At 39.4% G+C, this 24997-nt stretch overlaps 1 protein-coding gene across 1 annotated transcript in view; it reads left to right on the top strand.

Annotated features, from left to right (window-relative positions):
- The window catches only part of UVRAG (UV radiation resistance associated), a 2169435-nt gene that overhangs the window by 1178190 nt on the left and 966248 nt on the right, over nucleotides 1-24997 (top strand). The window contains exon 11 of the mRNA XM_044073201.1: nucleotides 21692-21752. Coding sequence (XP_043929136.1) covers nucleotides 21692-21752 — 61 coding nt within the window. The remainder of the gene's footprint in view (nucleotides 1-21691; nucleotides 21753-24997) is intronic.

Raw genomic sequence — 24997 nt, 5'->3', positions numbered from 1 at the left:
AAGGAGGCACGCATTCCTACCCCCTCTGCAGACAAGCCATGATTATGTGGAACACAGCATTGACTTTTCAAGTACACCTACAAGCACAATTCCTGCCAGGAAAGACAAATACTCTGGCAGACGAACTAAGCAGAAACCTCATGGATCCTCACGAGTGGAAACTAGATCCACAAATCTTCAGCATGATGACAAGGAAATGGGGATGCCCAGACATAGATCTATTTGCCTCCCCTCACAACTGCCAACTACAGAGATTTTGTACAAGGACTTATCACAAGCTAGCATGGAAAGTAGATGCTCTATCATTCAGCTGAAAAAACCTTACAGTATATGCCTTTCCTCCACTACCTCTCCTCCCCAAGGTACTCCTAAAGGTCAGACGAGAAGCCAAAAATGATTCTTATTGCCCCAGACTGGCCACGCCAGCACTGGTACCCAATCCTAAAGAGCTTGTCTCAAGGCCCAGCCTGGACATTACCTCAAATTCCTCACTTACTGACCCAACAAAGCAATCAAATACTGCACAGCCAACTCAGAACCCTAAATCTGGCTGCATGGCAGATAATGTAACCCTTCTGAACACACCTCTCTTCAAATCAGTTATGTATGTTATTCTGGAGGCCAGGAGGTCCAGCACCAGAAAATCATATGCAGAAAAGTGGAAGAGATTCTGTGCTTGGAACCAGGCGCAAGGAATTGACATGCGTGTATCAAATATTCCTCAGATTTTACAATACCTAACTGAGATGCTGGACAAAGGCCTATCCTTTTCATCAATTAAGATCCATGCCTCTGCCATTTCAGCTCACTACAATACGGACCCAGCTATTTTTTCACATCCACTACTACGGCAGTACCTCAGAGGGGCCAAAAACATAAGACCCCCAAGAAGAGCACCAATACCTGTATGGGACCTCAACTTTGTCTTGGAAAAACTCACGCTGCCTCCTTTTGAGCCAGCCAATACAGCTGAGATAAAATTCTTGTAATGGAAAACAGCTCTGCTCTTAGCAATTGCTTCAGCAAGAAGAGTCTCAGAGTTACAGGCTCTAATGGCGGTTGAACCTTACATAATTTTCCATCCGGACAGGGTTTCTCTGAGGACAAACCCAACATTTATGCCTAAGGTAGTGTCCAGTGTGGCTCTTAATCAATTCACTTGCCTACCTTTTATCCAAACCCACAGAATAAGGGGGAGAGACTACTACATTCTTTGGGCATACACAGACGGCTAAGCTTCTACTTGGACAAAACTAAAGCTTTCAGAAAGTCTGAGCAACTCTTAGTGGCATTTGCTGCAGGATCTCAAGGAAAAGCTATCTCAAAGCAGACTGTTTCCAGATGGATAGCCCACTGCATTAGTTTTTTTGCTATACTCAACATGGCAAATCAATGCCTAAGGGCATCAGGCCACACTCAACCAGATCAGCAGCTACATCAGCAGCCTTCCTCAGAGGAGTACCAACCAAGGACATTTTGGAGGCTGCAACTTGGACTTCAGTGCACACTTTTACAAAGCACTACCACTTACCTCTTTACACTAAATCCAGAGCAGGCTTCGCCATTGCAGTTCTGCAGGGCCTCATAGCCTCTCCTAATTCTATTTAGGCCCAGACACCCAACCTCAGCTTTGGGATTCAACCCAAGTGTAATGACTGCAACAGTGAAACACGATGAACGTAGTACAGTTGTGTACCTACCATAAATGTAGATGTTCGAGTGTATTCACTGTTGCAGTCCAGGTTACTCACCCACCATCCCCCTTTCTTTGCTGGGACTTATCTGTACTTCTCTATTCTATACAACCTATATGGTGTATTTTCTTGTAGATGTAGATTGTTTTGTTTTAGTGCATGCTCTTTTATTGGCATAATTTCTTAGCCTATGCTTCGGGGGGCACCTGATATCTGGGGCAAGAAAAACTGAAGAAAATGGCATTGGCTGCATCTTTTTATACCCCTGACGCACTGACGTCAGGGAAGAGGCGACAGCAACCGACGCCGGACCAAGGCTTTGGAATTCAGGCAGACTGCAGGTAGCCTGCCAGCAGGATAACCTAAGTGTAATGACTGCAACAGTGAATACACTCGAACATCTACATTTATGGTAGGTACACAACTGTACTTTTTCTATACTTGCAACTAAATTTATGCATTTTTCCACATTTATTGCCTTCTCATTTGGTCCTTCACCTTATATTCTTTCTTTTGTTTTTGGTACATTCAGTTGCTGCCTGATTCTTATCTACGTCTGGTTTGATTTCCATTCCTGCTTGATGCCGATATGCTTCTGCTAGATTAAGCAGAGAAGTCATCTTAGATTTATTCTCCTCATGTTTCAAAGCTTTCACTTCATTTGGGTCTTGTGAGGTCAGCAGATATGTGTGCAGTCCAACAATTGCAGGTCTATACATGTAATCAGTTTTAAGGAGACCCTTCCCTTCTTCGTAATGGTGAATGTATAATTTTGGTATGCACTGATTTTTATAAATCATTTGGTGAGCATGAAGCATCCTTCGTTTTCTTGTCTAGTCTGTCCAACACATTTTGGGCTCAGTCAGTCACTCCAAAACTAAGTTAGGACAGGAATAGCAAATTGGTTTATAGCTTGAATTTTGTTCCTAGATGTCAGTGCTGTTTTTAGGATTAATTTAAGTCTTCTAAAGCATTCCTTAGTAAATTTTATTTGCATTTTTTCATGTTTTATTGTTGTTCCTTCATCAGTTCCCAAGTATTTATACACTCCCTAATGCTCAAGTTCTTTTATATCACATTCTTGTCCCAAACTGATGTTTTCCTGGTGCTGCAGTTTTCCTGCTTTAAAGGTTGCTTTTGCACATTTATCAAAACCCAAATGACAGTCTATCATCTGAAAAAGTTTTGACAATTTGCAGATGTGCTTTTCTGTTCCTCATCTGTTGAGCTAAACGGTTTTAAATCATTGACAAAGCGAAGATAAGTCTTAATACTTTGTTGTTTTCTAAGTAGCCAAATTATAGCCGTGACCTATGCAGTTAGGCAGACAGCTTAATGAGTTAAGGGCAGAGTAGCAGCAGTAACAGAGAGTCACCCTGGAATATCCCCTCTGAATTTTTATCCCTGGGATAATAATTTGTCCTTTACCACGCTTAATTGCAAAGTGGTCTGCCACTGTTTCATGGTCACTGTAATGTAGTCAATCAGTGTAGGGTATATCTTGTACATTAAGTAATCTTTTATCCATGATTGGGACACTATCAAATGCTTTTTGTGTAGTCAATCCATTCCATACTTAGATTCTTCCCCTTTTCACAGTTCTCCACTATGACTTTATTTAACAACAAATGATCCTTTGTTCCATATGACTTTGTTGTATTGCCATAATTCAGTTTTCTTCTAAATCTGCATCAATTCCAGTGTATAGTTTATACTTCGTTGGAAGGCAAGCTACTGCTCTATAATTTTTAGGGTAGCTTGCACGTTCACTCTTACGTAGGAGCATTGTTTTTCCTGTTAGCCAGGTTGACGTCTGTTTTTGGGTGCACATATAAATAGTTCTTACTCGTGGCTAAATTTTCTTGCAAAGATGTTAATACTTTTAACCAGAAGTTAGTTACTTCATCTGGGCTTGGGGTTTTCCAATTAGAGGCTTTTCTTAACTTTGTTTCAGTCTCTCTGGCTGTTACTTCATCCCATTTCATATTCTGTACCTTTAGATTTCTTATTTTTTTCTTTCTTTTACTTCTGTCCATTTAGCATCTTTATGTTCCACAGGATCTTCATAAATGCTTCTCCAAAATATATCTATTTCTTCTCTTTTTGGTGGTCTTTCAGTTCCTTTTACCTTGTTTCCCAGTTCTCTGTAAAACTTTTTGGGTCATCAATAAATTGCTTATTTTGTATTTTTCCTTTATTTGAGTATCTTCTAAGTTTTTCCACCCGTGCTGAGGTTTTTGGTTTGTTATAGTGCATGATAGATCCTCATCTGTTCTAATACTGTGCATTGCTTTTATCACATCTTTCTATGTATTTTTGATGATCTGTTCCCTCTTCTATACTCTTGTAACAGTGACCTTTCTTAATTGCTTTATAACGTTTCCATGATGGTATTTGATTTCTCCCTTTTTTTCTCTCACTACCCTTGTGTTTTTGTGGTAAAACCTGATCAGTTATTCATTTAGCTGACCAGTAATATATCCTGTTTACTTATGTTATATCGCATGGATCTCTATGGACAGTCCTAATTATTGTGTTCATTTGTTCTGTCAAACTTCTGACTTTTTGGGTTTTATTGACCACCTGTTTTTTTTTTTTTTTCATTGATCTTAATATGTCTGTCTATCTCTGTTAAATTAAGCAACTCTTCTGTTAGCTTGTTTTCTTCTAAACTGAGGGCGCATTTTTTGTTTTCCATTTCTTGGTGGCATTTTATAGAAAGTTCTGTAACTTCTTACTGTGGCACATTATTTTCAGTTTCATCCTGTGCTATCCATTGCTCTGTCATATGTGAACTCACTGGCCTATCACTCCTCAACATTGACTGCATCAGAGTTTCCACAGTTTCTTGTTCCTTCCCTTGTTATCCAGCTTCAAGTGAATGTTTATACTGGTTCCCTGTGGAAAGCTCCAAGATATCTTCATATGGCACCTGACCAGCTGCTTCCCGTTTCACTGGTTTACTCTTAATTTAGATGTCCATTGCTCTAGCCTGTTGTGGTGCTTTCCGAGTTAGATTTTCTACACTGAATCCTTCACTTCACAGGTACTCCATAACCTCAGTTTCTATTTCTTTAACTTCTCCATTACTGATCTCCTTTTCTACTTTTCCTCTTTGTCTTCTTATTTTTTGTATTGTAAAGTTTTCCATGTCTGGATTCCTTTGCCTAAATATCTTTGGTGCTGCTCTTTTTGTATTGATTAGTTTTGCTTTCTCCTTTGCATAGATATTACACCATATTAAATCCGTCTCTTTCCCATGTCCATATTTCTTCTTCAGATGTCTCCTGGTCTTTGTGTTTCTACTTACCTGGGAAACTCGTTCCATCATGCTGTGATGTAACCTGTTAGACCTTCTACACCAAATCCTTAACTTCGCAGGCACTCCATAACTTCATCTTCTATTTTTTTAACTTCTAATTTATTAATCTTCTTTTCTACATTTCCTCTTTGTGATACTTTTTTTGTTGTGAAAATTTCCATTTCTAGATGCCTTTACCTGTGTTTCTTTTTGAATATCTTTGGTGCTTCGTTCTTTATATTGATTAATTTGACTTGGGCTTTGCATAAATATTGCAGCATATCAAATCTTTTTGTTTCCCATGTCCATATTTCTTTTTTACACTTTTCAAAAATCTCTGGGTTTTGTTGTTTATATTTTCTCACTTCCTTCTAAACAGTAAAGTTTCTTAGTCTGTATTATTGTTTTTCACAATCTGCTGTATTAATGAACACAAATTTTTATGTGAGGCTTTTGACAGTTTTTCTAGTGGAAGTATTTTTCTTTCCTCTTAGTTTCTCTCTTTCTTTTTGTATGTCTTGTGTCTGGAAATTTTGGGCTTTTTGCATAATAGTAACAATACATCATTTCTTTCTTATCCTGAACAGTCCACTCTGTTGTCTTTATGGATCTTCTTTTGCTTATCAATTTTTGTGTGGATTGCTACTTCCTTCTACAACAGGGAACCATCATCCCCCCGGACCTGGCCTGGCCCCATTGTAGGAATGGCACCAGTGCGCCTACCAGGATTGGGCACTTATTTATCCTGGGTCTTGTACACCCAGCTGTGTCTTTTTCATTTTTGACCCATTTCTGTCCATGATATATGCTATGTAAATACAGTCTGTATATCAGTGTCATCTTGGTGAGATTTTGTGAAAAACAGAGTCCACTTCGTGAAGGTGCTCACAAAATCTTTATGATGAATTCAGTTTCAGAAACACTACTCTCCTTTGCTTGCAGACTTGTCTCTCCATTTGGACCCCAAGTGATTCCTTAAGGACATTTCTTATGGACCTCCACTACAAGAGGTTTAAGGTTTTAGATAGTGAAGGCTCTAGTTTGGTCTTTCTTGCAGTTTTTTGACTGTATTGTCAACATTTTAACCCTCTGGGTTGGATGTTTGAAATATTTTGCAGGTACTCTAAAGTTTATGGACATCAGGCTTGATTGTAAGCTCTGTGTTTTTCAATTACAGCCAAACAAGCCATTTAAGTTGTGCTGATTAGGTTAAAAAAGGCCAGAACATGTATCTCTACAGCTAGTGGGGTTGGCTTTGTTGGCTTAAATGCACCCATAAAGAGTTAAGTAAAATGTCATGGCCATTCAGAAGTGAAACATTGTTATGCCCTCAGGGAGAAGCATATATCCTATGATCTCTATAAAGCAAGTTTTAAGGTTTTACACATTGAAAACTGTATGGCCAGGTCTTTCTTGCAGTTTTTTTTTATTAGACATAAGATATTCACTGACTATAAGGAAGAACATAATGATAGTTTCTTAAAGTATATTTTTCAAATTGAAGAATATGGATTGACAGAACTTGATTACAAAAAAACTTGTACTGTCATGAGTAGTAAAAACAACACAAGCACCTTTAAGAAGTGTATACGTGGGAAAGTCTACCTAATGTCATTTACACTAATGAAACTAGCAAAACTAATGAATAAAAATAAGAGTGAGATTTAAAGCAGAAGTTAAAGCAAACTGGAAACTCTGCATCTGCTTGTGTATCGTTCATAGGCTATCAGCCCTAGGGCCTATACAAGCCTAGCCATAACTGTGTTGTTGTGCGAGTTTGGGAGAAATGTGCGAGTATTTGGACAGGGCAGGCTTGACAGATAACTTGTTACTTAAGCGACAGTTGTTCAGAGCTCATTTAACTGCTTATATCGGATAAGGTCAGTAACTTCTCATCTGGTGTTTGTTTGATGGTTGGGAAAATAAGAAACTGGAGACAAAAACACGCCATCTCTTTTTTAATCAATTTTTCTTAAGTTATTAACAGTAGTATATGAAAAATAACTTGAAACTATGAAATTAATATCAAAATCTTATTTAGCAAATTGCAAACAAGTATTGACCTAAATTTTGAGTTGGAGAAATTTGACATGTAAAGTAGTGCGGTACATCTACTTAAACTATTATCCCACATGTGTTGACCACTGCCTTAATATTTGAAGAGTAATGCAAGTAATTCACTGTATCAGACATGGTGTCGATAATGTATGTACTTAGTCTGATTCTGAGACAGCTGTTTATTTTAACATGCACTAAAGGTTGAAACGTATATTTGTGATGACATTTGTACTGACTGAACCAAGACCTATTTTGTACTTGCAGTTTTAAATTTATAATAATGTACGATTGATATGTATTTTTGCCAATAAATAAAGAAAAAAACATCTTGTGACAAATGTATACAAAGGTTGTATGAACACTGCTTGGGTACTGCTCCAGGGATTCCTGCTTCTGCAGCTTGCCTGGATAATACCAGTGGATGCTATCAGCACCTTTTGGAACATGCCTGAGGCCTACATGGGCGATGCTTTGTGTGTCCTGGACTAGCACCACAGCTCTGTGCTTTGATGTTTCCTGTTCAGCAAAGTGCTTACCATAATGATGATGGCCTTGCAAGAAAAAGGAACTCCATTTGTTCCCCAACTGGATGACTGGCTTCTGGTAACTAGGCAGAGGACTCACTGGGAGCAGCCCTCCGAGTGGACTCTCCTGTGACTGCCATGTTGAGTATAAGTGACCTTAAAGTAGGTGGTCCTGCCTTACATTTATCCTAAAGGATTGCCTTGTACACTCCTTTGTTGTCATTCCAGCATGTGGAAAGGACCAAGGAGGTCGTGACCTTTTCATTCTGGATGTAGATGCAGTAATGGGTCTTAGTGCAAAACTGTCCCTGCATCATCTGGTAATTCTTAACACTGTGGTCACCCATGTTGTTCTCACAAGTGTTAGGATATAGGAATTGCAATGAATTGTATCACTGGCCACGAAGTTTACCATATGCTGACAGAACTTCTGTTGCTGGACTGTTTTCACCATGTCTTGGAATGGTGGGTAATGTCCACCAGCAAGAGGATGATGTCTGCCCTTCATTCAGCTGAGCCCTGTAAAAGTCCTCATAATGGGTATCCAGCAGTCTAAAAATGTAGTCTTTCTTTGCTGCATGTGGCCCCTGTGCAGGTCCTGATTATTGACACAGTGCTGGAGAGCTGAGGACCTCTTTTACTTTTCAGACTGGGAATGATGATTCTTTGTAGAGAATGTTTCCCAGCAACTAGCTGAAGTTATCGGCAGTTCCTAAAGCTCTAAGTTTTGTTGCTAATTTGATCCAGCAACCAATCCATTAGTGGGGATAAATAAGTAAAGGGTCTTATACTAATATGCAGTTATAAATAAGTAAAGGGTCTTATACTACTACCCAGTTATAAATAAGTAAAGGGTCTTATACTAATACCCAGTTATAAAGAAGTAAAGGGTCTTATACTAACACCCAGTTATAAATAAATAAAGGGTCTTATACTAACACCCAGTTATAAATAAGTAAAGGGTCTTATACTAACACCCAGTTATAAATAAATAAAGGGTCTTATACTAACACCCAGTTATAAATAAGTAAAGGGTCTTATACTAACACCCAGTTATAAATAAGTAAAGGGTCTTATACTAACACCCAGTTATACATAAGTAAAGGGTTTTATACCCAGTTATAAATAAGTAAAGTATCTTATACCAACACCCAGCTATAAATAAGTAAAGGGTTTTATACTAATACCCAGATGGTCTTCGTATTTCACTGTTGCAGTCATTACATTTGGGTTATCCTGCTGGCAGGTTGCCCTCAGTCAGCCTGAATTCCAAAGTCTTGGTCTTGCGTCAGTTGCTGTCGCCTGTTTCCTGACTTCAGGTCGTCAGGGGTATAAAAGATGCAGCCAACGCCATTTTATTCAGTCTTTCTTGCCGCGCGGTGCCCGAAGCACAAGCAGTTCGCAAGTGCCGGTCGGCCGACTCCTGAGATTTTCGTGTTCGAGTTTCAGATCCGAAGTCTTCATTAAAAGCCAAGTACCCCATTGGGGAAACTTTTTTCTTGCTCCAGACCGATGTCAGAAAAAGTGAATAATTGTATTTCTTGTGGGAAGCAAATACCTCATAAGGATTTTCATTCTTACTGTATTCCTTGCCTAGGCCCTGACCACAACGTTGCTAGTTGTCAGTTTTGTGCTAGATTTAACCAATGCACTATTAAGCGTCGGTAAGATTTTGCATTAAGCTCTTTTGGACGAAGATTTAATTATACAATGTCATCGGGCAGTCATCCGACTACCAGAGTTCACAAAAAACGCAAAGAAAAAGACAGGCAACCGAGGTCCAAAACTAACGAAGCTTCTCCTAAGCAAGTCGCCGGTTCACCGGTTCTCAGTGGGGCGCTTTCGCAGCCCCTGACACCCGCTACTTTAGAGTCGCAGGCTGCTACCAACACCCAAGTGGAGTCGGCCAGGCCGCTGGAAACTCAAGGTATTGGAGCCTCTGAGATTATTCCCTCAGATGGGTCTGGAGCCGCTGAGCAGGCATCGGTTTCTGAGGGTGTTTTCAGACCTAAACAATTATATATTAAACCAACTTCAAAGGCTAAAACACCTTTAAAGGCAAAGAAACAAGTTCACCAGCCACAAGGATGGGCCTCCATGCCCTAAAAACAGATGCTCAAAATGGCCGAAGACTTAATTACCTTGATCAGGGGTTCCCATCCCCCTCCTCATAAGAGGCCTAGGCAAGAGACAGACTATGAATCTTCAGATCAGGTTTCCATTTCTTCTGATCAGGAATATTCTATTCCCCCCCTATGAGGATTCTGATGCTGAAGAATCAATTCCTTCAGCTTCCCCTCCTGAGGACTACTCTTTTGGGGAAACCTTGCATACCATGAGGGAGCACTTCCACTGGGAGAGCCAAGATTTTTCAGAATCTAAGAAAAGGCTCAGAGACTTTCTTTTACTTCCTCAACACCGGCCCCTAGCTATTCCTCCTGTGTTGGACATTGTAGATGATGTGTTCACAGAGTCTAGTCTGATCCCTGACTCTTTGCCTCCAGCTCCTGTTAAGCCGGAGAAATACTACAGGGTCAATGACTCTCATAAATTCCTTTTCAAAAACCCTACTGCAGACCCAGAAACTATTTCTCAGGGTCCAAAAGGGGTCAAGGCTTCTACTGCAAAAAACCCTACCCCATCTGACAGGGATTCTAGGGCACTGGATAGATGGGGAAAAAAGATTTACACATCTATTACTTTGGCTATAAGGGCCTTAAATTGCCAGTTACATATGCTTAAATATCAGCAATATATTATGACACTGCTTAAACAGAAAATGATGGCAAACTCTGAATGTGCAGAAAACAAAGAAATGTAGAATTTATTGCATGCAGCTGAACAAGTTGGAAAGCATACTTTGCAATGTGGGTTTGATTCTCTGGAGGCCTCCTGCAGGGCCGCTGTTACAGGTTCTGTCATTAGGAGGCATGCTTGTTTAAAGGAACAAAATCTGCCTGACCATGTTAAAGAAAAATTATTAGATGCACCTTTACAACATGATACTTTGGTGTTAAGGCGGAAGAGGTGTTAAAGAAAATGGAGGACAGAGCTAAATCTATGCAAACGGTCAAGGATTTCTTCCAGGTACAGCCACCTAGATTTAGCAGACACTGGCCTACAAAGAACTGGTCCTTTCCAGTCACAGACAGACCTCAAAGGGGCAGATCCAGATGCCCTAGAAGCAGATCACAGCCGCAAGGATCCTACAGGGCTAAGCAGTGGAGTGCTTCTACCTCCAAAGGTGGAGAAGACAAAGCACAATCATACAGGAAACAGTCCCAATGACTCCCCCCTGCCTGCACCAAGCACTTTCCTTCTGGCAGCACCCTTAGGGGGAAAACTAGCACGTTTTTCTCAAAATTGGTACATTATAACCCAGGACAAATGGGTTCTAGACATAGTGTCACAAGGCTACAAGTTTCATTTCCATACCCTGCCAAGGACAAACGGTTGGCCAGACCTGCCAAAAAATCAATGGGCAGAGGCTCAAAAACAAGTCACAGCTCTCATGGACATGAGGGCTATTCAACAAGTGCCACAGCAAGGACAGGGACAAGGATTTTACTCAAGACTGTTCTTGGTACCCAGAAAGGACAAACCATGGAGACCTAGACACCTGGATCCACAAGTCTTCAGCATGGTAACAAAGAAATGCGGACGCCCGGACATAGATCTATTTGCCTCCCCTCAAAACAATCAACTAAAAAGATTCTGCACAAGGACTTATCACAGACAAGCTTGGAAATTGGATGCCTTATCTTTCAGTTGGACAAACCTATCAGTATATGCCTTTCCTCCACTGCCTCTCCTCCCCAAGGTACTCCTAAAGGTCAGGCAGAAGAAACCAAAAATGATTCTGATTGCCCCAGACTGACCACGCCAGTACTGGTATCCGATCTTAAGAAACTTGTCCCAGTGCCCAGCCTGGACCTTATCTCAAATACCTCATCTACTGTCCCAGCAAAACAATCAGATTCTGCGCAGCCAACTCAGGACTCTAAACCTGGCATCATGGCAGATAATGTAGCCATACAAACCACACCTCTCAGTAAAGCTGTGATGAATGTCATTTTAGAAGCCAGAACGCCTAGTACAAGAAAATCCTATGCTTTAAAATGGAAGAGATTTTGCGCTTGGAACCAAGCTCAAGGAACAGATACAGCTGTGCCAAATATTCCTCAGATTTTACAATACTTAACTGAGATGCTGGACAAAGGCCTATCTTTCTCATCAATTAAAATCCATGCCTCTGCCATTTCGGCTCACTACAATACAGAGCCACCACTCTTTTCTCATCCTTTATTAAGGCCGTACCTCAGAGTAGCCAAAAACTTAAGGCCTCCAAGGAGAACACCAATACCTGCATGGGACCTCAATTATGTCTTGGAAAAAACTCACCTTACCTCCTTTTGAGCCGGCTGCTACTGCGGATATAAAGTTCTTATCTTAGAAAACAGCTCTGCTCCTAGCAATAACTTATGCAAGACGAGTTTCAGAGCTACAGGTTCTCATGGCTGTGGAACCCTATATCTTTTTTTAACCAGATAGGGTCTCTCTTAGAACAAACCCTACCTTTATACCTAAGGTGGTATCCAATGTAGCCCTTAACCAAACAATTAATTTGCCAACTTTTTATCCAAATCCACAGAACAAGCGGGAGAAAATTCTGCATTCTTTGGACGTACACAGACAACTTAGATTCTACTTGGACAAAACTAAAGTTTTCAGAAAGACAGAACAATTACTAGTGGCATATGCCACAGCATCACAAGAAAAGGCTATCTCCAAGCAGACTATTTCAAAGTGGATAGGTCACTGCATTCGTTTCTGCTACTCACAGCATGGCAAACCAGTACCTAAGGGCATTAGGCCACATTCAACGAGAGCTGCAGCCACTTCTGCAGCCTTTCTCAGGGGAGTACCAACCAAAGACATTTTAGAGGCTGCTACTTGGAGTTCAGTGCATACCTTTACAAAACACTACAATCTGCTTCTTTACTCAAAATCCAGGGGCAGGCTTTGCCACTGCAGTTCTGCAGGGCCTCATAGCCGCTCCTAATGCTGTTTAGCTCCAGCCACCCACACATAGCTTTGGGACTCAACCCAAATGTAATGACTGCAACAGTGAAACATGAAGAACATAGTACAGTTGTGTACACTTAACATAAATGTAGATATTCGAGTGTATTCACTGTTGCACTCCAGATTACCAACCCGCCATCCCCCTTATTTTTGCTGGAACTTATCTTTACTTCCCTAATCTATATAACCTAGGTGGTGTATTTGCTTATAGATGAAGGTAAAGCTTATTTTGGTGCATGTATGTTTTATTTACATAATTTTTAGCCTACCCTTTTGGGGGCACCTGACATCTGTGGCAAGAAAAACTGAATAAAAAGGCGTCGTCTGCATCTTTTATACCCCAAAGCACCTGACGTCAGGGAAGAGGCGACAGCAACCGACGCAGGATCTAAGACTTTGGAATTCAGGCTGACTGAGGGCAACCTGTCAGCAGGATAACCCAAATGTAATGACTGCAACAGTGAATACACTCAAACATCTACATTTATGGTAAGTGTACACAACTGTACTTTCTAAATAACTGAAGGGACTTATACTAATACCCAGTTATAAATAAGTAAAGGGTTTTATACAAATACCCAGTTATATTATACCAACACCCAGTTATAAATAAGTAAAGGGTCTTGTACTAATACCCAGTTATAAATAAGTAAAGGGTCTTATACTAACACCCAGTTATAAATAAGTAAAGGGTCTTGTACTAATACCCAGTTATAAATAAGTAAAGGGTCTTATACTAACACCCAGTTATAAATAAATAAAGGGTCTTATACTAACACCCAGTTATAAATAAGTAAAGGGTCTTATACTAACACCCAGTTATAAATAAGTAAAGGGTCTTGTACTAATACCCAGTTATAAATAAATAAAGGGTCTTATACTAACACCCAGTTATAAATAAGTAAAGGGTCTTGTACTAATACCCAGTTATAAATAAGTAAAGGGTATTATACTAACACCCAGTTATAAATAAGTAAAGGGTCTTGTACTAATACCCAGTTATAAATAAATAAAGGGTCTTATACTAACACCCAGTTATAAATAAGTAAAGGGTCTTGTACTAATACCCAGTTATAAATAAGTAAAGGGTCTTGTACTAATACCCAGTTATAAATAAGTAAAGGGTTTTATACAAATACCCAGTTATATTATACAAACACCCAGTTATAAATAAGTAAAGGGTCTTGTACTAATACCCAGTTATAAATAAATAAAGGGTCTTATACTAACACCCAGTTATAAATAAGTAAAGGGTCTTGTACTAATACCCAGTTATAAATAAGTAAAGGGTCTTCTACTAATACCCAGTTATAAATAAGTAAAGGGTCTTCTACTAATACCCAGTTATAAATAAATAAAGGGTCTTATACTAACACCCAGTTATAAATAAGTAAAGGGTCTTGTACTAATACCCAGTTATAAATAAGTAAAGGGTCTTCTACTAATACCCAGTTATAAATAAGTAAAGGGTCTCATACTAATACCCAGTTATAAATAAGTAAATGGTCTTTTAATACCCAGTTATAAATAAGTAAAGGGTCTTATACTAACACCCAGTTATAAATAAATAAAGGGTCTTGTACTAATACCCAGTTATAAATAAGTAAAGGGTCTTCTAATACCCAGTTATAAATAAGTAAAGGGTCTTATACTAACACCCAGTTATAAATAAATAAAGGGTCTTATACCCAGTTATAAATAAGTAAAGGGTCTTCTACTAATACCCAGTTATAAATAAGTAAAGGGTCTTATACTAACATCCAGTTATAAATAAGTAAAGGGTCTTGTACTAATACCCAGTTATAAATAAGTAAAGGGTCTTGTACTAACACCCAGTTATAAATAAGTAAAGGGTCTTGTACTAATACCCAGTTATAAAGAAGTAAAGGGTCTTGTACTAATACCCAGTTATAAATAAGTAAAGGGTCTTGTACTAACACCCAGTTATAAATAAGTAAAGGGTCTTGTACTAATACCCAGTTATAAAGAAGTAAAGGGTCTTGTACTAATACCCAGTTATAAATAAGTAAAGGGTCTTATACTAATACCCAGTTATAAATAAGTAAAGGGTCTTCTACTAATACCAGTTATAAACAAGTAAAGGGTCTTATACTAACACCTAGTTATAAATAAGTAAAGGGTTTTGTACTAATACCCAGTTATAAATAAGTAAATGGTCTCATACTAATACCCATTTCTAAACAAGTAAAGGGTCTCATACTAATACCCAGTTTGCAGAGAGATGACTCAAGCCGGGCAGCCGCCCGTACATAGGTGTGTACTAGGCTAATGGCCCTGGGGCCTTTACAAGCCTATCCATAGGATTACCCTGGCATAGTGCCACCCGACCTTAGTTCCCAGTGCCTTTGTTGAGTAGAGCCACTGGAGTTGTACCCGGGGAGAATTTTCTGTTTCCCATCCACTCATCAAGATTTCTCTTGAAAAGGGTCAGCAAGGTGCTCTGCTTGACATGTATGGGACCATGCGGCATCAGTACCTCTGAGTTCATAGTAACTGTGCTAGTGGGCTCCCTGAGCTCGCCTCTGCTATGCTTGACATGTGTGGGACCATGCGGCATCAGTACCTCTGAGTTCATATTCTGGACAAAGTAACTGTGCTAGTGGGCTCCCTGAGCTCACCTCTGCTCTGCTTGACATGTGTGGGACCATGAGGCATCAGTACCTCTGAGTTCATAGTAACTGTGCTAGTGGGTTCCCTGAGCTCGCCTCTGCTACAGCTGTACATTCTGGCACCATATCTGGTTCGAGTGTTTTGGAACAGGAGCACCCTGTAGTCTGACCTATTTGCTAATTGGAAAAATAGTGTTCGCCCTGTTTTGTTCTGTCTCATTACAAAGGGGGGAACTAGGCAGTGTGTGTGTTCTTTCTTCTAAAGCAAAGGCATTTCCTATGTACCTCTTGGGGTAAAGAGGTATCCTATGCCTCCACACACAGTCATCAGGGTCTCCTAAGCTATTCCAGGTAACTGTATGAGTTTGGTCTCTTGTCATTCTATGGTCACAGCTATGTCAGCTACTTCTGCACATTATGACTTTGTGGATGGTTGGAGAGTGCCGTGCAAACAGTTCCTTAAAGGGGTTCTGCACCTCTGCCTGATTTTGAAGAGTCCTGACCTCCTTGAGACCTGATCTTCATGATTGGATAGGCTTTCCCATCACATGTTTGAGTGTGCTGATTTGGTACCATTTAAGTTCATCTCTGGGGAAGTGCTTGTTTCTATAGTTTAGCATTTTTGCTCAGATCATCTTGCAGCATGAAGCCCTCATTTCTGGAAATCATGTCCGGACTTCTACAAGAATATAGTGCCCCATAGAACCAGCAGTGCACCAACTTTCTTCAGAAAGAGATGGGAACATCATATGTAAGTCAGTCTAATCATCTTGGTTTTGTTCTTTACAGGCAGAAACCAACAGTGGCTGGACCTTCCAAACCCTTTCTGCAGCCCTTTTCCTCCCTGAAATTACTGTATAAATTTTGGAAAACAAAATAACTGTTTTCTTCTCCTTGCCAGCTAGGGAAGGACTGGAAGTTACCAAGCAGATATTTCCCAAATGTATTATATTTTGCCTTTAGAAGTTGAAAATGCACATTGAGAAGCGTCTGTCATTTTGTTTCCAGTTTTTACTTTGGGAATGTCTCCATTTCATATATTTATGCATGACCACTTGCTCATCTGTTACCTTCAGAAAATATGTCGCCTATACCCTGATTTTAGGAGGCAGGCTGTCATTATCTTAGCACTTGACATACACACACACAGCCAAGTCAGTCCAAATGTTTTGGTGGGAAGAAATTTGAGTACCCAGAAAGAACTTAACAGAGGCACATGAACAGCATGTAGGCTCTTCCAGAAGATGGGGCTGAGCCTCGTACCCTAACACTGAGCCATCATATATGTTGTTTGTACTGAGAAAAAGAAGATGGAGGAGTTATAAGTGGTGTACTGCAGTGTTTTTATCTGTAGAGGAGTTATAAATGGTGTACTGCAGTGTTTTTATCTGAATCTAGTCATTTTCAGACTCCAGAATATAGCCATTGGATAAAGTTTTTACCGTACGTGCCCCTGGAGCAATTTGCATAACTTAAGTTTACAGAGCACTTCAGCAGTTACAATAGGCTTGTCGTGTCCAACTGAACAGAATTATCAGTACTGAGTCCTTATTTTTCAAGTTGTCATTAATGTGAAACTAAGAAAACAATATTTTTTCACAAAACCTACCTCGTCCCTGAAACACAGAGTATAATTCAAGTTTGCATTTACATGGCATAGCAACCAATGGTGGTTAACTATACTTTCTCTTTATTATATTTATAATAAGGGCTAATCCCCATGTAATTCCTTTCAGCTAAATCTGAAGGGAAGGGGAGTTACTGAGAGAATTAACAGAGATGTAGTTTGCCATGCTAGATTAAGACTGTACATATGAAGCATTTACACATGTCCTGAGTCACTGTTGCAGTATTTTTAACAGATGGGTTGTTGCTCACTGACATCTTACAAGGGTATCAAAGCTTGATCTTTATAAGACATACATCTGGGCGATGACCTCTCTTTGTAGGCATCTTGGTATAAAAGCAGCCATACGTACAAGTTCCTCAGACTTTCTCACTGCCAGCCCATACTCTGGGCATTGCACCTGATGGACTAATTGTTTTGGTCACTCGGTGCCATAGTTTCACTTGTCAGATCAGATAAGTACCCCGTTGGAGGAACCTTCTAAAATTTTAAATGTTTTGCTAATTGTTGGATGTCAGCTAGCAGGAGTAAATGTGAGTGCAGTAAACAAATTCCATACAACGACTTACTAAGTGCCTGTTCTGTCTAAGCCCAGGCGCAACTATAAATCCTGTTCCATCTGGCATTCACTCATCCTGAAAACATTCCGGTCTTGCACTTCTTTGTAAAAGTGTCACACAGTTGGTGGTAGTACTATCTCAAAGCATTTTAGGTGTGAGAAAGGATAGATGCCATGCCATTGTTTATGGGCTGTAGGAGAAAATTAATCTTTAGAGAAGTTTTTGTTTTTGTACCCCACTAAACATTACTAATGATCCTGCTACTTTTACCATATAAGTCCATCCATTCTGGGGGAACGGGAGCCATGCTTGGGCATTCCCAGCTGAGATGCGAACCCTTACAGCACTTTGTTTCTACTCAGGAACAATAATGAATTCATTTCCAGGTGGTAGAGATGGTACTAGCTTGCTGTTCTTGGGAGTTGTCAGCATTGTCCATGTGGGAGCAACCCTCCCCTGCTGAGCATTTCCTCAGACCCAGCAGTTGATATCAGTCTCCAGAGGAAAGCATGCCTGTACATGCCATTTCTCCCTTGGCTTCCTAGTGCTTTAGCACACTACGGATGGACTTTGGTGGCTTAGACTCCACTGAGTAACACCTGGTGCTCCTGTTCAGAATTACTGTTGTGGTGAGCCAGAGCACCTCCCCCACCACGAAGGGTGAGCTGGCTGTGGCTGATCTTCCCATCCTCTCTGCCACTTACTAGAAGTGCATGAGCTACTTATTGATTTCAGTTTGTTGAGAAATTGGAGTGTAGATAGGATATGAAGAGATTTAACAAGGTTGGACATATGGCGGTGTAAATGGTAGCTTAGTTTCTGTGCACTGCAGTGTAAGATCAGTTTGGAGAGACTGCACATTATGGGATAAGCTACCACTCACACCTAAAAGGAAGAGGGACCCATGTGTATCATCTGATTTACATGTGGAGACAGTTACTATAAAAAGTTACTTATGTTGTTCTGATTGTGAGACCAACCCCATCTGCAGGTCTGCACACAGGTTTAGAGAGAGCCCACGCTCTACTGTTAATCTGATTGAGAGACCAGACCACCGCTGGAGGTTTGCGTATGGGTTTAAAGAGAGCCCACGCTCTACTGTTAATCTGATTGTGAGACCAGACCACTGCTGGAGGTTTGATATGGGTTTAAGGAGAGCCCACTCTCTACTGTTAATCTGATTGTGAGACCAGACCACCGCTGGAGGTTTGATATGGGTTTAAGGAGATCCCACTCTCACCAAGATGAAGCTGTGTAGAGATGGGTAAAAGAAATGAAGGCTCGTGAAGAGAGAGAGAGAGAGAGATGACCTTAATATGTGCACTCTGAAAGGGAAGGAGCGTAAAAAGATGAGACAGTATATCCACAGATGTACCTCATTGCTAGGAAGTAGTCAGAAAGGCAGCCCTGGAGGATAATCTCATGAAAAAAGAGGGCTCAACTGGAAACGAAGAGGCAGTTGGTACAGAGGATTAAAGCTCTGACCTGTTAATGAACTGCTTCCTGTGCTGAGGTACAGGGTTGGAATCCTTTTATCTTCATTTGCCTGCTGTGTGACCTTAAAGAAGTCACTTAACCAGACAGTGCTTTGAGGCATTTAGGAATTTGGGCTCCTTAATGGTCACGTGGACTGCATGCTTAGCAACTACCTATGAACCTATACCTTAGGGTGAGAGAGATTTTTTTCACAGAAAGGGTTTTGCGTGTTCGGAATAGACTTATTGTGGAACACAGAATGAAGTTGAAATTCAGTAATGCATGGGGCAGAAGTAAAACGGTGCCAGTAGGAAGTTAATTGCAAAAAGTTTAATCTTATTTGCCAGATGGGAAAATGGGAATTAAGTGGGCATGTATTTTTGTATCCTTTGACAATTTCTTTAATTCAGTGATATGTTTCTGAGAATAAGCATTGCATTCTCTTTTTATAGGAAACAGCCGTTGTTCCTGTTCTTTTCGGCTAGAGTGCCCTGCATTTCCTCCCTTTTTGAATTTTTATATTTACATATTTGTAGATCACATAATTAAGGTGCTGAGGCAGTGTCCTAAATATCTTGCATTTCAACATAGAGTTGCCAGAAGGCCTATAGTTATTTGAGTTTTTTTGTATCACTTTTTCACTGTCTGCCAAAGCTTGCCATATCTTTTTAAATCGGTAAATAAAGCCAGGAACTGAGCGACAGTGAGGAAGTCAAACGATGCAAAAATTAATTAAAATCTCCACTTTTAATACAAAAATATAAGACAGGATAAGCGCTTTCGCAAGTAGCTTCATCAGATCCATTAAAAATCCAAGTGTTAACTGCATGCTTATATACCTGCAGATCATGACTCATACTCATGGTTAATTAGCAAACAAGGTACTGCCCATCATTTTTAAAGATATAGATGATGTTTAAAATGATAGATAAAAACAATATATAAAAGCTTCATAAAATGTAGAAATGTCAAATGAGTTGTTATACACTGATTATATACAGATGTATTTACTTTTTAATTTATATATAGTTTTGTGTTTCTTAATATAATTCAGTTAGTCATAATATTCTGATCAATGTTTGTAATTTGATGCCTAGCCATTATTTATCTTTCAGCAATGCATTTTATGAAGCTTTTATATATTGTTTTTATCTATCATTTTAAACATTATCTATATCTTTAAAAATGATGGACAGTACCTTGTTTGCTAATTAACCATGAGTATGAGTCATGATCTTCAGGTATATAAGCATGCAGTTAACACTTGGATTTTTGTATGGATCTGATGAAGCTACTTGCGAAAGCGCTTATCCTGTCTTATATTTTTGTATTAAAAGTGGAGATTTTAATTAATTTTTGCATCGTTTGACTTCCTCACTGTCGCTAAGTTCCTGGCTTTATTTACTGATTTTAAACTTTTTTCTGTGAACCTGAGCGTTTACCTGTCCCATTGGATTTACTTTGCTACATTATTATATCTTTTTAAATGTTTGTTCTGTCTGAAATCTTGTGTTGGTGGTGGTGGGTGAGCAGAAGCTTTACAAAAATACAACCAAAAATGCATTTTTCTTTTCCTGTAGCAGTTTTAGTGAAGCAAACTGGCATGCCTGCTTCCTTATTAATAAAGGCACAGGTCATCTACAAACCTGTAAAGGTACCGTTTACTAGTTCTTAATGGAACAGCAGTAAACACTGAGGAAAACATGTTCTTGTACCCTTGTGAGATTACAGTGATAGAAAATAACTGTAAATGGTACAGAATCGCCTTTTTTTCTGTATCCTAACTGGTAAATTAACTATTATACCATGACCGCCCCAAAACGTGCACGCTGATTGGCCAGCGTGCGCATTGTAAATAGAGTTATACTAATGGAAAAAGGTCCGGTCGCCCGAACTTTTTTCCATTAGTATAACTCTACTTTTAAAACACTGTCTCGCTATGTTAAATGGGTTTAACATAGCGAGACAGCTTTAAAATAAGCAACGGAGATCTCCGTTGCTTATTTTAAACTGTCTCATATGCTAAACCCATTTAGCATAGCGAACAGGTTTAAAAAGCAACGGAGAAAGCAAGATCTCCGTTGCTTTTTACTGTTCGCTATGTTAAATGGGTTTAGCATAGCGAGACAGTTTTAAAATAAGCAACAGACATCTCCGTTGCTTATTTTAAAACTGTCTCGCTATGTTAAACCCATTTAACATAGCGAAAACAGTAAAAAAAAAAGCAACAGAGATCTTGCTTTCTCCATTGATTTTGCCCACAGCTCTGATGTACTGCGCAGGCGCGCAGTACATCAGAACTGCCGCGGATGCCAGACATCTGCGGAAGGGCAGTAAACAGGCATTATACTATGCCATTATTTAAGAAAAGTAATAGTTTCTTTTCTTAAATAATGTCATGGTATAATAGCAATAACCCACTTCTGGGTGTGGGTAATGCTGTATTTACCCACGGTTGGCTTTGTTTGGTCCTCGGGCCGCCTCGGGACCAAACCACGCCAACCGTGGGTAAATCCAGCATTACCCACACCCAGGTGTGGGTTATTGCTATAATAGTTTCATCATGTAGAATCATGTGGCACCAAAACCAAAACATTGTTTTGTTTGATGTAATGTCAAAGCTGGGTTGTATAGTCTCGTATTTGTGAACATTTCAAATTTAAACTAAAGTGAATGTCAGCGGTAAAGTGGTTTGCTGTGTTTCTGAAATATTGTTTGTCTCCTTTATGTTTACAGATTGAACATAAGGATTATTTTATATGTGGAGTAAAATTACCTAATTCAGAGGATTTTCAAGGTATTGTATGAAGTTTATTTCTTATCATTGAGTAAGGAAACCATAAGTATGATGTTACCAGAGATATTGACGTATATTATGAGTATAGTAGACACAAATCAGCTGAGTAGAAGGTACCAAGATGCCTTCATCATGATAGGCTGGTATTGGTAAAACAAAACAAACTAAACCTTGCAGTCTACCTTCCTGACAAGGTACTACAAATTTACATCTCAACATTTTCACTTAGTAGCCCAGTCAGCTTAAAACTGGAATGTTGTATAGATAAAACTGTGTAGCTCTGAAGTACCTCTTCAAATCATAAAACACCTTGATCTATAGGGGGAATCAGCTTATCCTGCATAATTCTTACACTCTTCCCTCCCACATAAATTCTTTCAGCTCTTTATCATCATCCACAAGCTTTGCCTCATGTTGATAAAAATATGCACGACCTTTATGCGAGACTTGGGGGAACTGGAACGTTATCATTGCTTTCATCTTCTTATCCATATCCGTGACAGAGAGTTTCCACTTATTATCCATATCCGTGACTGAGAGGTTCCACTTATCCATATCCGTGAATGAGAGGTTCCACTTTCTCACTGTTTGTATTACCTTTTGTTTTGTTTATTCCAACGTATCCTTAGCTGCCACAACAGAATCCTTTGTGATCCAAAGACCTAAATGCATCTTCTCTTGCCCTGATTAGTATGGATGTTACTGAATCATTTCTAGGATGCAAATTGTTCATGGCTGTTTAGCCGTTTTCATTTATTATATATTCCACAGCACTGAAATATCGTTATCTGGATCAAGTAATGTGAAATATCGTTGTCTGGTTCAAGTATCAAGTGCAAAATAATGTTATCTACAAGTAAAGATCATTTTTCTCAAGTGTCATGCCAGTTGTATCCTTGAATTGTGAATCCCTTATTTGCTTTGCCAAATGGGGAATGAAGACATTCCTGCTTTCTGTTCAAATACAGGTTGTTGGAGAGAGGGAAAGGGACACTTTCACCTTAGTTCTTATTTCTTGATGCCAGTCCTTCATATAGCCTCCTAATTAACACTGTTGGTCTGTCGGGGAACACAAGTGCCACCATTGTCCTACTTGTAATATCCTAGGTGACTGTGGCAAATACTTTCTTCTGTGCAGTAAAACGAGCCACCAGTAGAGATATTTTCTTGCACTGAGCTTCCCTTTGTCAGTCAAATGCTTTCCTTCCCACCATAAAACTGTATTATCTAAATATTCCAGCTTTGGTGGCAACTTTGCTATTCTCTCAGCTAGAATAAACAATTTTCTTTGAAGATGCCGGTACCCACACCCCTTTTTAATAACATTGCTAAACAAAACCTGTCAAATGGGTGCCATTTTCTTTTCGCCTATGATTGTACACTGCATTACCCTCATCGCTTCGTCGTACATATTTTGTACTTCACTGCGTTTCACTCATCGCCTCATGTCATACATATTTTGTACATCACTGCTTTTCCCTTATCACTTCATGTCGTACATATTTTGTACATCACTGCTTTTCCCTCATCTCTTCATGTCGTACATATTTTGTACATCACTACTTTTCCCTCATCTCTTCATGTCGTACATATTTTGTACATCACTGCTTTTCCCTCATCGCTTCATGTTGTACGTATTTTGTACATCACTGCATTGCCCTCATCGCTTCATGTCGTACATATTTTGTACATCACTGCGTTTCCCTCGCTTCATGTCGTACATATTATGTACATCACTGCGTTTCCCTCATTGCTTTGTCGTACATATTTTTTACATCACTGTGTTTCCCTCATTGCTTCATGTCGTACATATTTTATACATCACTGCGTTTCCCTCATCGCTTCATGTCGTACATATTTTGTACATCACTGCTTTTCTCTCATCGCTTCGTCGTGCATATTTTGTACATCACTGCGTTTCCCTCATCTCCTCATGTCATACATATTTTGTACATCACTGCGTTTTCCTCATCGCTTCATATCGTACATGTTTTGTACATCACTGCTTTTCCCTCATCGCTTCATGTCGTTCATATTTTGTACATCACTGCGTTTCCCTCATCGCCTCATGTCGTACATATTTTGTACATCATTGCTTTTCTCTCATTGCTTCAAGTCATATATATTTTGTACATCACTGCTTTTCCCTAATCTCTTCTTGTCGTAAATATTGTTGTTGAGTGCCATCTTCCGCATCGCTTCATGTCGTACATAATTTGTACATCACTGCTTTTCTTTCATTGCTTCATGTCGTACATATTTTGTACATCACTGCTTTTCCCTCATCGCTTCATGTCATACATACTTTGTACACCACTGCTTTTCCCTCATCACTTAATGTTGTGCATATTTTGTACATCATTGCTTTTCTCTCATTGCTTCATGTCGTACATATTTTGTACATCACTGCTCTTCCCTCATCGCTTCATGTCGTACATATTTTGTACATCACTGCTTTTCCCTCATCTCTTCAAGTCGTACATATTTTGTACATCACTGCTTTTCCCTCATATTTTGTACATCACTGCTTTTCCCTCATGTCTTCAAGTCGTACATATTTTGTATATCACTGCTTTTCCCTCATCTCTTCAAGTCGTACATATTTTGTACATCACTGCTTTTCTCTCATTGCTTCATATCGTACTTATTTTGTACATCACTGCTTTTCCCTCATCACTTCATGTCATACATATTTTGTACATCACTGCTTTTCCCTCATCGCTTCATGTCGTGCTTATTTTGCACATCACTGCTTTTCCCTCATTGCTTCATGTCGTACATATTTTGTACATCACTGCGTTTCCCTTATCGCTTCATTTCGTACATATTTTGTACATCACTGCATTTCCCTCATTGCTTCATGTCGTACATATTTTATACATCACTGCGTTTCCCTCATCGCTTCATGTCGTACATATTTTGTACATAACTGCTTTTCCCTTATCGCTTTGTCGTACATATTTTGTACATCACTTCTTTTCCCTCATCGCTTCATGTCGTACATATTTTGTACATCACTGCTTTTCCCTCATCGTTTCAAGTCATACATATTTTGTACATCACTGCATTTCCCTCATTGCTTCATGTCGTACATTATTTTGTACATCACTGCTTTTCCCTCATCGTTTCAAGTCATACATATTTTGTACTGCGTTTCCCTCATCGCTTCATTTCATACATATTTTGTACATCACTGCTTTTCCCTCATTGCTTCATGTTAAGAGAAAAAGTTTTAAAACATACTG

Source organism: Protopterus annectens, chromosome 5.part1 (assembly GCF_019279795.1).
Source record: "Protopterus annectens isolate FY-2018-M chromosome 5.part1, PAN1.0, whole genome shotgun sequence".
Taxonomy (NCBI): domain Eukaryota; kingdom Metazoa; phylum Chordata; order Ceratodontiformes; family Protopteridae; genus Protopterus; species Protopterus annectens.
The sequence above is the reverse complement of the archived record's forward strand: the minus strand, read 5'-3'. Positions and strand labels throughout refer to the sequence as shown.